Source organism: Chinchilla lanigera, unplaced genomic scaffold (genome assembly GCF_000276665.1).
Source record: "Chinchilla lanigera isolate Chin_1 unplaced genomic scaffold, ChiLan1.0 scaffold00101, whole genome shotgun sequence".
Classification (NCBI taxonomy): Eukaryota; Metazoa; Chordata; class Mammalia; order Rodentia; family Chinchillidae; genus Chinchilla; species Chinchilla lanigera.
In genome coordinates this window covers 2,638,642-2,653,952 of record NW_004955502.1, presented here as the reverse complement: position 1 = coordinate 2,653,952, position 15,311 = coordinate 2,638,642, and the positions used below count along the sequence as shown (strand labels likewise).

General features: G+C 41.3%; 1 protein-coding gene across 2 annotated transcripts in view; it reads left to right on the top strand.

Moving 5' to 3' along the window:
- Prim2 (primase, DNA, polypeptide 2 (58kDa)) overlaps positions 1-11,625 on the top strand; it is a 256,592-nt gene extending 244,967 nt beyond the window's left edge. For both annotated transcript variants that reach the window (XM_005406880.1, XM_005406881.2), the window contains exon 14: positions 6,267-11,625. In XM_005406880.1, the coding sequence (XP_005406937.1) occupies positions 6,267-6,491 (225 nt within the window). In that variant the 3' untranslated portion in view covers positions 6,492-11,625. The remainder of the gene's footprint in view (positions 1-6,266) is intronic.
- The last annotated feature ends 3,686 nt before the right edge of the window (positions 11,626-15,311 follow it).

Sequence of the window (15,311 nt, the reverse complement as noted above, 5' to 3'; positions counted from 1 at the left end):
GTAGGTATCATATAGGATTCTGGGTGAGAGGCCGCTGTCACCTCTCACTTGGAACATGGGAACAGCTCCCTAACTCATTCCCCAGACTCCACATGTGCCCCATTCCAGCTTCCCCTCCTCCACACAGCTGCTAGAGTGATTTTGTGAGGTACTAGGGATTGAACCCAAGGCCTCATACATGCTAGGGCAGCAGTTTACCAACAGTTTACACCCCAGCCTTGGAATAATCTCTAAAATAAAGGAATTTGATAATTTTATTCCCCACTTTAAAAAACCGTCCCTGGCTTCCCAGTTCTTTAAAGATGAATTCCAGAGTTCATAGGGATGAAATCCAATCCCATTGCATAGATCGTGTTAGACTCTTTATAGTCCTTGGGGGTCTTCCAAGTTTATGTGTGCTGTAGCTTTCATCGTGAATGTGCCCCCAAGGCCCATGTGCTGAATTCTTGGCCCCTGTGTGAGGTACTGTTGGAAGGTGGTAGAACCTTTAAGAAGCAGAGCCTAGTGGAAGGAAGCTAGGCCATTGGTGGCGTGCCTTAAAGGGACAGGTGTCTGTCTGTCTCTTCTCCCCACTGCTTCCCAGCTGCCATCTTGGGAGCAGCTTTGTGAACCACACCCTTGCACTATGATGTACTGCCTTACCACAGGCCAGAGCACCAGAATCAACTGTGGACCAAAACCTCGGAAGCTGTGAACCAAAGTAAACCTTTCCTCCCTGTAAGCTGTCTATCTGGTGCTGACTAACTAAAGATGGCAGAGTGAAAGTGCACCACAGAATTTCCTTCTCTCAATAAAATGTTCAAAACATAATCAGAAATCACTAGCCAGAAAGAACATCATAGGAGCCACCAAGCAAGGAAGGGGCAAGGGTCAGAAGAATCACAGAACAAATCCTGAAAATGTTTGCCCAGTACACACTGTTCCAAATCAGTAAGGGAACAATAGAATGTTTCTATCGTTTTTCTGAGGAAAACAAAAAAGAAAAAAAATATTTCTTTTTTAACAGAACTAAGTGAAATATGGGGCATTAGGATGAGGACACCTCTCCGTCTTCATTTTCATAATTTGATTTTAAAGTAAGATGTATTTTCATTGTCTTTAGTTTATGCTACTCCTCCTCCAACCCCTAAAGTTTATTTTCCTGAGCAAAATAAAAGGAAAAAGAATGCCAACCACATATACTTCCTTCAAAAATAAAGTGAGAGAAAGAAATCCCCAAAAGACAAATCCAGACAGAAGAAAATGCAATTCAATAAAAAGAAGGAAATTGTAATTTCATCATGTTATAAAGCTACTCAATAAACTGCAACAAACTTAACAGTATCAGTTAACAAGAGAAAGGGCCTACCTAAAAGAGAAAGTCTAGAAACATAACATCACACAGAGCCACGGGGCAAGCTTTCATTCCAAGGCCCTTGGTACTGTTTTAAGTGTTTGACAAAACATTAAGTAAAATGGGGATTCATGAAAATAAGCACACTCCTCAAAATTATTATAAAGGTAGGATGTTTGCATGTCTTCACTTGCCTCTCTTTTGCTGTAAAAGCAAGGCCTGTTGAGTATAGTTTTGTTAATGAAATTCAATTTCATCTTGGTTTTATATTCATAATATATTAGCAACACTTTTTAGTTTGGGTTTCCTTAAAGTGAGAAGGAAACAGTGATAAGGATAATACAAGATCTTTTTTCTTATCCATCTGAGAATTCAACTTTTTAAAATTTCTTGCCTGTCTTGACTCTTTCTGAAAACTTAATTTACATTTCATGGAACCAACAACTTTTTAACTTTCATATTCTTTTGGCTTTCTCCATAGCAACTCTGTGACATGGAACTATTATCATCTCCATTTCATAGATTAAGAAAAGGAGTCTTATAAAAATTACTGTATTTCATTTTGTCCACCCTGAAGTCTAATAATTCATTTTAATATGAAGAGTTATCTTTGATGATAGGTGATTTAAAAAATTAAACAACTTGAGTCTAGGTATACAAGAACACCCTCAATATGTTATTATTGCACCAGGCATTAAATTCTTTTTGTGGGAAATAATACAGCTGTGTTTTTAAAAAGAAAAAACTTTCCTTTTAAGCACATACCACTGTCAGTTTATTTGACTTTGCACAAAACCTCAACACAGACTTCAGAGCAATTTAAATGATCTCAGAAGGCTAGGATTTTATTTTTGGTCTTTGTTTTTTACTATTTTCTTTTCTTTTCTTTTTTTTTTGGTACTGGGAATCGAACTCAGGACCTCACGCTTGCCAGGCAGGTGCTGCACCACTGAGCTATATCCACAGCCCAAGGCTAGGCTTTTAATTCAGATATCAAGGTATTAGTTCTATGGATGAGTAAACCATAGCATCTGTCACAGTTTGTAGAGGTTTCAGTCCATAATTGGTTGGCTCTGAGGCAGGGTGGTATGGCAGAGGAGAACAGTTCATGATGAGCAGAAGGCAGCAAAGCAACAAGAGATGACAACAGTCCTTTCTGTCCAGGCTACTTAGGATTACTTACACACTTAATCCTAGTGCCCTTGCTCCTACATTGCACCATTAATCAATCCCAGTGTCATGCACTCTAGATCCAGCCACCTCTGAAAAAGCTCCACCTATGATTGCATGAGGCTTTGAAAAGAGATTTAGACACAGACATAACATTGTGCCCTTACCCATCAAAGACTCTTGCACATCCCTTTATGTAGATGGCATTTAGTCCATCTGCAAGAGTTGCCAAGGTGTTAGCAGGTTCAGCATTGCTCAAAAGTCTAAGTCCCAAGTCTCCTGAGATTTAAGGCAAACTCTTAGCTGTGAGCCTCTGTACAAGTGAAAAGGAAGTTAAATGCTTCCAACATTCAATGGCACAAGATAGTCATTACCATTCCAAATGATACAAAGAGGAGATACAAAGGAATCAGACTAAAGCAAGTCCAAAATCCAACAGGGCAGACATTAAGTCCTGTAGTTCTATGTGCAGCATCCCAGGCAATCTGTGGCAAGATGTGAACTCCAAAGGGTTTGGGTTGCTCTGCCCCTCAGCACTTTGGTAGATGTAGCTCCCATGCCTTCTCTCTTAGACGTGCTCTGCTCCCTCCACAGCTTCCCTTTGATGATCCACATTCCTGGCTTCACTAAACTTCTGGTGTCTCCACTATACCTTCAGTTTCACACCCTGCCTGGCCTCCCAAGGTTTCTTAATGTATAAATAGAGGAGGTTCAGTGTAAAGCATCTCCAGGGTCTTTCTGGTCTCTAATTGATTTACAAACTGTAAATCCTTCGATTGAAATATGCTAGGCAATCGAATTTTCATGAAACTATGCAAATGCAGCATTATATTTGATCTCCCCATTTTAATGAATTGGGTGAAATAAAGAAATTCACAAATGACTCCATTGCTAATAAAAATTATAGTGGTGTCATAAGACAGGAAATATTTTGAAATTGAGCAGCAAATTTTAAGAAAGGAAAGCAAAGATAAGCTTTTCTTAGTGATCTGGGCAATAATTCTTAACATAAGCCTGTATGCTATCGGTCTGTGGTACATTGAAGTCACTGTAAAATTTCTGGCCCAACATTCCTTAACACCCCGCTAAAGAGAATCAGGGAATCCTGGGGTGTCCACATACAACCAGGAAGACAGCTTATTTCTGTCTGGTGGTCCACCCATCAGGTGGGATCACTGTGAACTCTAACGTCCTTCCCCCGACACTCCATCTTATCCCAGCATAAGATTATACACAGCTCTACCCACACTGCTTTACTTCCTGAGGAGTGTTAGTGAGTGCTTGCACCCAGAGAGCCAGTCTGCACTACTTACCCTGCTTTTCTGGGCTCTCCCATGCCTGGCTCCTGTCAGTCTTTCCCCTCACTTCTCATTACTTCCTTTTACACCAGGCCACGTGAATATCTCTTCCCCAGTGCATCCCTCCCCGCTGCTCGCGTGGTCTTGGTGCTTGTCCCTTTCCCAGAGTTTTGCCCTCCCCATCTTTCCAGCATACCCATCATGTCCTCAGAAGTCCTCTTGCTCTCCCCAGCTAGTTTTTCTTTGCTGTAGGGTGCAGGTCACTTTTACCCGTGACCCTTACCTTTTCCCTATTTCTAAGTATATGACTTACTAGGCAAAGAGATTCTTTAGCGTTATTTGAATGTTTTCTTACATACTGAAAAACTGCTACTGCATAACCAGGTCTTACCCATAATAGTTCTTCAGTTAATATGGGAAATGCATGACTGGTGGACACTGGCTAGTTCAGGGCTCAATTTCCCAGATAGTTTTTAGATACCTACTGTGTGCTAGTCACTTCAAAATAAAGAGATGTAAAAAACTGGTACATACAAAAGAGATGAGCAAATGGAGTGTAATGTGTTTTAGTTTCCAAAAAAAATATCCACCATCTAAGAGGAAAACAAAGTAACTCATTTAAGCAAAGTGGTATTTTGTTATCAAGTCCAAGTGCAGAGGCTGAGAAGCAAGTCTTGGAGTCAGGCAGGGTGTTACATTGGGTCAGCTCAGCCTAACCCAAGGTTAAATGTGAAGAAGCAACTTAAAAGATTCACATTTCATGGGGCCAGGGATATAGCTCAGCCACACAAGTGCCTGCCTAGCAAGCACAAGGTCCTGAGTTCGATTGCTGGTACCAAAAAAAAAAAAAAAAAAAAAAACAAAAAAAAAAAAAAAAAAAAGACTCACACTTCAGAGAAAGTTCCTTTTGTTGTCTTGTTCTTATGTCTCACCCCTGTAAAAGTCAGCAGGATTCACAGAAGATTTTAAGTTTTAAGGAAAAAGTACAATATGTGAGCACAACAGACTTGGCCTTGGCACAAGGACAGGCTCTGGAACACACTGGTTGTGAGCGTGGGGTCTGCGAGGGCCTGTCCTATCTCCAGCCTGCTGGTGTGTGATCTTGGGCAAGTACTTCAAACTGTCTTTCGCAGATGCCTCTCCTGAAAAAAATGAAATATTGATCCTACCTTCATAGGGTTGTTGTGAGAATTAAAGGCATAAATGTTTATAGGTAGGAGAATGTGTGTGTGTGTGTGTGTGTGTGTGTGTGTGTTTATGCCACGTAAGACAATGTTTGACACAGAATATCCATTACTTAGTATTTGGATTAAGAAATACATTTTTGCTTACCACTAGTAAATTTTAGAACCAAACTGTGGAAATAGCACTTGCTGTCTTTGAGAATCGGAAGTATTCATGCTCTCAGAAATTCTCATTGGGTGTAAAAGGCACAAAGTAATGAGTAATATGAGATGATACTCAAAATTAAATATTAGTGATAGTATTTGAGAAAAGTAGCATAAAACCATTATTAACATTTTTCCATTAGACCACAGTGAAAATTTTAAAAGATTTTCTATAAAAAGATGAAGGAATGCCAAAGATTAGAATGACGAAATTACATAAATTAGGTTGTTTTTATCCAGAGTTTGTATTATACAAAATGAGATTACCTATGCCAGACTTACAAATAAGCTCTAAAATATGAGTGGTACTAGGGATCAGTATATAAATGATTAAAAGCAGTTTTGAGATCATGTATTTTTAAATGATTTATTGGCCTACAGTAGGCTTACTTACTTGGAGCTGGAGATATAATGAGTTACGTAGTTCCTTGTCTGTCAGTAACATTCGTTGTGGAACGTATAACACCCAGCAGTTTCCCACACTTCTCCTGTTTTTGGTGGTGCTAGGTATCAAACCCAGAGCCTTGTATATACGGTACTAGGCAAATGCGCCACCACTGAGCCACACCACCAGCCCTACCAAACACATTTACTTTGAAACAGTCATCAAGAAGAATTGGTAGTAGCTTAGATGCTGTCAGAATGAGGTCACATGATACGGTGCAAGTTGGGGGTTGGGATGATAGAGAGGTGTTGGTGTGCTGCACAGAATGGATGCTCACACCAGCCACTGTAGCAGGGAGCGGAGAGGACAGGCTGGGTGTGCAGTTTGAGCCTCCTTGAGTGGAGTGTTGGGTAGGGTTTGGATAGGGAACCAGAGCTAGGTGGGGAAGAGGGACCGTGTGCACAGCTTCGGACTAGGTGTAGAAATGTGGTGGCCGTTAATGTTTGAGGAGTGGTTGAAGCTGCCTCTGAATGCAGGGGTAAGCAGTGGATTGACTGTTATGAAAGAAGACAGCTAGTATCCACGCTGCAGACAATAAGTGAGCTTTGAATGAGGAGTGGGGCAGTTCGGGTAGCCCTTTAGTTATACCTTTATTGTATATTAATGTGATACACATTTGTTTCCCTGTACAGGTAGATGATTGTGGCTTTTCTTTGAATCATCCCAATCAGTTCTTTGTTGAGAGCCAACGGATCCTGAATGGTGGTAAAGACATCAAAAAGGAATCTAGCCAACTGGAAACTCCTCAAGCCAAACCAAGTGTCCCAAAAACCAAGGATGTATCATCTGCTCTGGCCTCTTTAAATTCCTCCCTGGAAATGGACATGGAGGGACTGGAAGAGTACTTTAGCGAGTAATATCGGACAGCTTAGGAACCTTCTCCCCACTACCCATCACTTCCTACTTTTAAGATTTTTCCTTTTTTTGTTTGTTTGTTTTTGTTTGACTTCTCTTTCTGCCCTAACTCAGTCCATGTACACACATACACATGAGTCGTACTTTAGGACTGGTTAAAGTCCCCAGAAAAGGTAAAGTCCCCCAGTTCAGCTAAAGAGAACTTTTAACTCTTATCATTCTGTAATGTTGACCCTTTCCCTTTTCTGGACCATTTTGGCTAACAAATACCAAAATGTATATATTTATGTTTCTGTGTCCTTGGGAGTCTTACAACAGATTGAACATTACTGCAGTATTTAAAATGTCTAATACCACTACCAACTACCACTGATGATCTTGAACTTTTGTTTTGAGTCCGCTTATCTGTGGTTATTCTATATCAGCAAGGAGCATTTTGGACCATTAGATGGTAACAAACTCTACTGAAATGAATCGTGACTTGAGAATGAGGAGAAACAATTTGCGTAGCCAGTTGCAGTAAGGCCTGGGGATATTAGATACTTCCTGGAGCAAGTAACTCTGATGTGTTTTCTCCCAGCATGGAACTTTCATACCTTACAATGTGTGTGAATTGCCAAATAGGTTGGGCAAATTCACTGAGATCAGTAGTGAGTACTCTGGTATGGACAGTAACCCTCCTCTCCTTGCTAGCTCTGAGAGGTCAGCTGTGCAGGGCAAGGCCTGACGCTGTGTGCACTGCGCTGTGATGGCCTTACCTGGCTGCAGTCCTGCCCAGCATCTCCACTCACTCACTATAGAAGTAACTCTTCCTTAGAATTACCTTGGATTATGTGAAAAATTTTAGTCCTTTCAGGTACGGAGAGATACTTTTCCTTTATTCTCTTGAGTTAGGTGCTAAGTTGAAAAGTGGGTATGATAGTCAGAAAACTGAATTGTTAAGAGCACTGCATTGTTTAATCTTGTGATAATATGAAAGGGATTCACATAAGACCAAGTCACCAGAACGTAAAAGTATCAGCTAATTGGGGTTTTATTTTAAGCTCTCAGTCAAAGATTTCTTGAGATATTTAGTAGCATGTAATTAAATGAGATACTATCTGAATGAATTATTATTACCTAGTTTAGAAAATAGCTTTATTCCACTGCAGATTACCTCTTTAAATCTCTCCCTTCTGAAACCATCTGCTACTCTTTCATCATTTATAGTTCTCAATAGGAATCTGATGATTGCCTACCACTTTACCCAGGAACTGCAAAACCTTCAGTCTTTTTAAATTTAATAATATGAACAAGTGCTACGTGGAGCTGTTTCTACCACAGAATTAAGCTAGCTTTAGAGCACTAAGCATAGAAATGTAGATCTCTGTTGTATTAAAGGAAGGGAAATATTAGAAGCAGTAGCACCGCTGTAGTTAAATGAGAAGTCTTAGGACAGGATGTTTCCTAGCTTTTTCTGCTGCTTTGTGTTCTCCTGTTATGAAGCCTAGGCCCTACCAGCTAGAATAGAAGCATTAACAGCATGGTAGATGTATTGTAGTGGACTATTTATTTTATACCGGCAGCCCCAAGAAATTGTGTCAACCTGCTTCAGTGTTTTATATGTGTCTAGTCAAGCTTCAGAATGACACCTATTTAAATATTAGTTGTATTTACAAGTTCAATCTCTTAGTAATAAGGTTTGATATCCTGTTATATATTACACAGAAGAATATAAACATTTTGTGAAGTCTACAGATTAGAGGATAAGGGTTAGAGGCTCATACAAGAAGATAGAAATTAATGCTTTTCTGGTGCTTTTTGAACTTAGAAAAGGCAATTTATTTTTCATGCTTCACCACTCCTGACAATCTTGATTTGTTTTCTTTGAAAGCCGACCTGTTCGAATCAAATGATCTAGGAAGAACCCAAAAGAAAAAAGCCAGCATCCTCTTCAAAACAGCAGCCAATGAAAAAAGATATAGAGTTTCCAGATCTTTTAACTTGTAGCCCTTTATTAGCTCTTCAAGGAAAAGAGGCTGTATGATAATCAAAAACAGAAAGAAACAGCAGAGGGCAAAGAGTAGGTTGGAAATCTGTAGCTGGTTGAAGCAGTGTCGCTCGCAGTGGAGATTCTGTTGTATCCCTTTCATGTTTTCCATGGTGTCTCTGGTGCTCATGGTGCTCTGTCCATACAGCACAAAACCCTTGATTTGCCATGTGCATAATGGAACACTAGAGAGTTTAAATCATCTTTTTAGGACTTCTTAAAATATTACAGAGTCATAAAGTGAATAGTTAATGGATTTTGAATGTGCTAGGAATGGAAGAAAGCACCCAGAAAAATCTTTAATTCATATAGAATGATAATAACCTGAGGGATTTCTTCTCTCTCTCAAAGCACGCAGGGTGTTTTGCTTGCTGCACTTTGCTGTCTGATACTCAACATCTTTGCAAACAAACTTCAGTAATTCTTTGCAAAGAAGAAAAGAAAACTTCTGAGATTTAAGCTTGAAAGGCAAAATGAGACAACTCTAAAGTTCTGGTTTGGTTAGAGTCTACTGTTTGCAAATTTAATCAGCGGCTTCCAGAGGCATCAGCTTGACATTAAATTTAAGTGCCCATTAAAGTGAGAGTTTGACAGCAGTTCTGAATGTGAAGCTCAGTCTGAGGACATCTTTACAGCTGGAAGGGAAAAAAAGTCAAGAAGCCTCAAACCACTGTGGTAATTAGATCCATTTGTTAACTTCTTTTCTAATGTTGGCTAAGGAAGTGGCAGGAAAGGTTGACAGGCTGGAACCAGGAAGGCAGTCCGTCCAGTGCTCCCTGGAGGGACTTGGACGGGCACACGGGCTTAGGTTGCAGAGAGCAGTAAATAACCCCGCTGACAAGTGACAGATGGAGTTCAGGACCAGTGCTGTATTTAGTTGCTTCCTTTTCAGCAGCCTGAGCAGCAGTGTATGGGGTTACACTCAGAACAGGTGTGCTGGTTTGCTTGCATGCCCTTGGAAAGTGGTACTTGGGAGTCGGACCTTCGGTGGTACACTGCTGGCCCCAACAGTTAGACTTTCTCACAAGGCTGTCTAGGTTGCATTCAGGTAATTACTTATTTACCCAAAGCATCTGGCCTTCTCTCAGTTCCTTTTTGACAGGCTTTGCCCCAGCCTACAGCTGCTCGCTAAGATTGGCATTGTAGGCAATTAGCTTTGTGACTCTGTGGAAATCATGTCACCTGTAGGAAATTATCTTCCTGTTTCATCTGACTCTCCTACCAACAGGTAACCTATTTTCTGTTATTACATTTGCTTCTATTCTGTAAGCTCTTTTTATTCACTGCATCATGACATGTAGACTCTTAGCAAAGGCTAAAGAATATGTCTCTATGTGAAGCTCGTGTATTTCCCCTGAGCTTGGCAGGACTGTTTTTGAACATCAGTGACATGGTAGTGAAACAACACTACTATTGTAATAAATGCCCTGCGTTGCTAGGTATTCATTCTCTATAATACAACTATAAGGCTCTTTAAGGTTTGATTTTGCTTTAGTTTGCTCTGAGAGTGTAGAAAATGTAAATTCAACAAGTAATGCATTTATGATTCTTTGTAATAAGAGAACTCACCATCTCAAGCAGACTTTTCTGACCACCACCCTTTCAGTATATTTATTTAAATTTTACCTTCTGTGTGGGTCATAGAAGATACCAAAATTAATACTGGTTCTAAAGGCCATGAGGATACGTATTTCTCTTTAATCTTCCCCTTTTTTGAATTGAATTGTGACTTCTCTTTCGCCCTCAGCTCTTGCTGTTCCATACAGCTCCTTCCTGGTCATCTTCTCCCTTCTGGCCTCCCTGAGTGAGCTTACCTGTTCCTGTGCCATTGCTCCTATTCATATGCAAACCATCATCAATGCTGTGACTCTGTCTCCACAGCTGAAGTTTCTGGATCATATCCACTTTTGTAGATCATATCACGTCCAACCACCCCTTGGGCCTCTTCGCTAGGGTGTCCCACATCCACTGCGCATTCCCAGTGCCCAAAATCCAGCCTGTCCTTTTTCTTCGTGTCCCCTTCCCTACTTCTTACTTGTTGTCCTTGAAGAAACCCCAGTTTCCCTTGACGTATCTCTTACCATCACCACTATCCAAGTTCACCTGGTTTTGTATTATTATCAGCATGTCTAAACCAGTGTGTCTCAACTGAGGGTAATTTTGCCCTGCCGGGGACATTTGGCACTGTCTAGAGACATTTTGGTTTGTCACAACTGGAGAGGCAGCTAGGGGATGGAGGCCAAAAAAGCTGCTTAATACTGTGAGACAACTCTCTACAACAAATGTCTGGCTCACAGTGCTGGCGAGGCAGAGATGAGCGTCCCTGTGCTGAGCATTTTCCTCTCCCCTCTCTCTGGTGCCACATGGGGTTATTCTTTTATCACTATGAGTCACCTAGTCTCCATTTGTCTTCCCTAGGCCCCATCCCACACTCTCCCTCAAACAAAACCAAAGTACTTTTTCCCACCTAATGTTTATACTCACACCACTCTCCATACATGGAAGTCCTGGGCCTGTTACGCTGTGTGCATGGCCCTCCATATTGGCTCTTGCCTGCCGCTCCAGTTCCGTCTTGCCATTGACCTCAGTCTAACGCTGTACCATGACAGCCGTTCCAAGAGAGATCAAGCTTTCTGAAACATCACAGGCTCCCTGCATCTGTTCTCCTGTTGCTAGAAACACTGTTTTTGGCCTTGCTCCATGCTTTCTGCTTTCTCTGACAGCCCCAGTATGGGTACGGTGTCCCTTCTAGGACACCTAACAAATATTGTAGATATTATCTTATAAAATCAGTCCTTCTCATTTCTCCTTTAAGTTGTGTATGTCAGTATTTTGTCCCAGTTGTGCAAAACTGACCAATAAGAGGGATAAAATGGATTCTTGCCCCAGACCAGAGCCACTGATTGCTCTGTAACCTTGGTTACGTTCCTGAGTTTTCTCATGCCCCATTTGCTTGGCTTGTGAAGAGGAAATGTTATTCACCGCATTATTCTATTAGGTAATGTTCCATCCACTGCACTTGGAATACTGTCTGGCACATGGAAATAGTTACAGAATGTTAGATGTTGCTATTGGTAATAAACTTTCCCGCAAATGTTGCACCTCGACCTCCCCTGTTGGGGCCCTGTCTGTGGTGATTCTCACATGCACACTGCACTGTGCCAGACAGGGGAAAAGCCCAGCAACAACATTAGCAAAAATCCTGATGTTGGTGAATCCATCTTCAGCTGCTGCGCCTTTGACACTGTCGTGGCCAGGCAGAGTAGATGGGGAACTGGGTACTGAAGCAAGGGTTTCCATGTATGCATCCAAGCTATAAACAGTTACTGAAATAGTGTCACAGAGTAGTGCTTGTCCTGGAAAGGGAAGAACTGAGCACACTGAGCCTCAGCATGTAGAAAGCAAGTTAAATTTTTTCTTAGGGCTGTGATACACCAGTAGACTCTCATATGATTCCAAGTGAGAGCACAGACTACATAGGACCTTATTTCCAGCACCTGCATAATACTTTTAAGTGGATCATATCACGTGATACCCTGGCACTTGTAGAAGTTGGTAAGAATAGTATTTGCGTTTTTCTCTGAAAAAGATAGTGGGGTACTGAGAGTTTAAGTTCCCTGACCTACTGCAGGGGCTCTGGCCAGGCTAGGCTCTGTGATTCCCCGGTCCGTACACTTCCTTCTCCTCTTACTGTGGTCTGAAGGTTAGCCTCCTCTGACAAGCAGCCCAGACAGGGTCCTCAGTAAGACCAGTTCTGTTTTATTGTCTTTGGCAAATTTATTCACCTTCTTGGTTTAGTTTCTTTATCTGTAAATTGGGATATTACCTACTTCAGAGAATTAGTGTGAGGTCAAATGAAATAGCAAGTATCAGATACCTTATACACAGTCTGATACATCATAAGTGCTAAATACCTTAGCTACTATTATAGGAGAATTGTACTCAATTAATTTGAAGGCCTTATCCAAATAAAATTTGGAAACTACAATAAATATAATATTTATATATTAAAGGGCAAGGGGTAGGCTTTAGTTTTCCTCTAGAATAAAAATTTCAGACTCCTTAGTCCTTCAGATAAAAAAACAAACAAGCAAACAAACTATAGAGTAAGAATTACAAGACGTTTCTATTACCACACTTCCTAGCTGGCTTCCTTAGTATCATGGAAGAATCTAGAAAGTGCAGAGCCGGAACTGACCTACAAAGTCAGGGAAACTGTATGCCTTGCCCACTGGTTTCTCAGGTGATGTGTGGTTTGCATCACATTGCTGTGTTCAGGGAAGCTCAATATCGCTCTCTTCCCATGGCGTCTTCCCTAACTATCTCAGTGCAGCCACCCTGCAGAACGCAGCAGCCTGTCTCCCGTAAGAAGTGGCCTGGTGGTTAGTCATGGAGACCACAGAGAGAAACGATTGGGTTTCCCTTTTGGTGTGTCACACGCCCCCTTTGCTATTATGGTTGATAGTTGTGTTGAGAGGCTAGAAATCTGGGCCCATACTCAGCCTCTTGGCACTACATACCACTTCTTTCCATATCCCTCTTCCTTAATAACTGGATCTGCCCATCAGGAGGTGAACAGCAGGGTAATACATAACCAGATTTCAGGTCTAAAATGCATCAGGGCAGAAGGAATACAGAATGCTCCAGGGTGACTTTATCCTTACTGAGAAAAACCAGCCTATTTCAAAAGGTGTTAGGACAATAAAGTTGTGAGATGGACTATCTGCAGACTTCTGCCACTCAAACTAGGAGTATAGCGCCCACTCCAAATCCATTTGCGTAGTCTCCTTTTCAAACTTAGCAACAGGTTCTGTAAAGTGTGCTAATTCAATCTCTATATGAGTTCAGTAAGTATTTTTAAGTTTGTGGACTCCGCTGTCTCTTAAAACTACTCAACTCTGTTCTTGTAGTAAAAAACAAGCACAAACAGAGGATGTGCCTAGATTTGTCTTAAAATGCAGCAGATTTGGCTTGTTTGGGCAGTAGTCTGTCAACTCCTGTCCTGGTAGCAAGATCAAAATGTTTGAAGGATTCAAATGGCCAAAAGTGACTCACAAATAGCACTTGAATATCCCTCAATTAAAAACAAAATGTGTAATTTGAAGCCTTCCCACAAGGGGATCCAGGTGGCTTCACTGAAAACTATCCAATATTTTTGAAAATGCCAGTTCTACACAAACTAGTTCAAAAACTAAAGGACAGAATGCTTTGCAACACATGTGAGCTTAGCATTGCCCCAACTAAAAGCAAAGCCAGACAATCACAAGAAAACTACAAACCAATATCTCTCAAGGACCTAGAGACACCAAACCTTACAAAAATGCTAGCAATTGATATCAAGTAATACACAAAAGGAACAGTACATAATGAACAAGGGGGCTTATTGCAGGATTTATAAGCCCAGTTCAATACCCAATAGTCAGTGCATTTTACTATTGAAAAGAGGGAGAGGCAAGACAAAACTCAGTAGTCCAAGCAGGTTTATTAGCAAACCTGACAGGGTTCTTGCTGATCTGGCAGGCAGAAGTGCACTCTTACTGACTTCTAATGGGAGACTTCTGGGAGATTTAGGAGGGGACTTTTGATTCCCTTTTTTGGTAATCTGGCTGTTTCACCCAGGAAATTGAAGGTTAAATAAACCGACTAGATTTCCTGAAATGGTGGGCTTTGTTAGAGCTGGTGCTGCTCCTGCCCAATTTCCATCATCCCAGGCTCTAAAGGAATATAGGGAAGTGGGCTGCTGTATCCAGTCTGGCTGCTTCCTGCTGATCAGGTGTGTAAGGGGATTCTCAGAGCCGCACTGACTGAAGCACACCTGCTGTCTTGAGAAGTTTTGCCCTGGAGATGGCCACCATGCATTCCTGAAAACAGTCTTTGTAATAAATTGATTATAAAAGAGAAATAATAAAGTTAGGACAGCAGTAATGAGAGGTGTCAGAAGAGGGAGCAGCCAGTGGAGAAGGAGAGACAGGATGCTTTGTCAGCCAGTGTCTAGGAATTTTGAGGCTTGGTCTTTGAGCCTCTTGGCTCTGTCTCTAACTATCCCCACTCAGGAACATGGTGCTGTGGGGCTCTCTTCTCAAAGCAAAGTCTCACTCTTCCAACGCTGAGGCTACAAAGGCTGGAGCTGTGCTGGGTCTCAAGTTGTCCTCAGGTCATTTTATTTCTATTGTCTTCTGCTGAAGTACTTGGCTTTTTCTTGCTAGTCTTTTCAGTGACCAATTTCTCCTCTATTCCATTTTTGCAGGCCACAACTTTACTAGAGCTTTCTTTCTGGACTAACTTACAATTTTTTTGAATCATCCTGCTGGGCTATTTGCTTTTAATTTTCAACATAAATCTGGCTAAAAGCCCCCAACAGTAGCCATGCCACTACCTCAACATTAGATTACTTTAAAATTCCTTCTGCAAGATTGATGAGTCCACCACCCTCAAGCTCAGTGTGAGGCAAAGTCTCTGCAAGCATAATGCAGACAAACTTTCTGCCAAGGTATAGCATACATCATCTGCAGCCCAACAAGCGATGCAGTCCTTCTTCCTAGCAGAAAACTTCCAAGCCTGGTCTTTTTGGAAAGATTTATATTAGCCTTCTGGTCTTCTGAGCTCTGATCAGAATTTCCTCAAGTACCACCTGAGGTGTTCTAGCTCTGTTTTTTCAGCCAGCATCTTGGAACCTTTCCAGACTCTTTCCAGAAGCCAGTCCCAAAGACTCCATGTGGTCAGGTATAGTCTCAGCAGCCTTGAGTAGCACAGCAACTACCCCACTTCTCTGGTACCAAATTCTGTTTTAGTT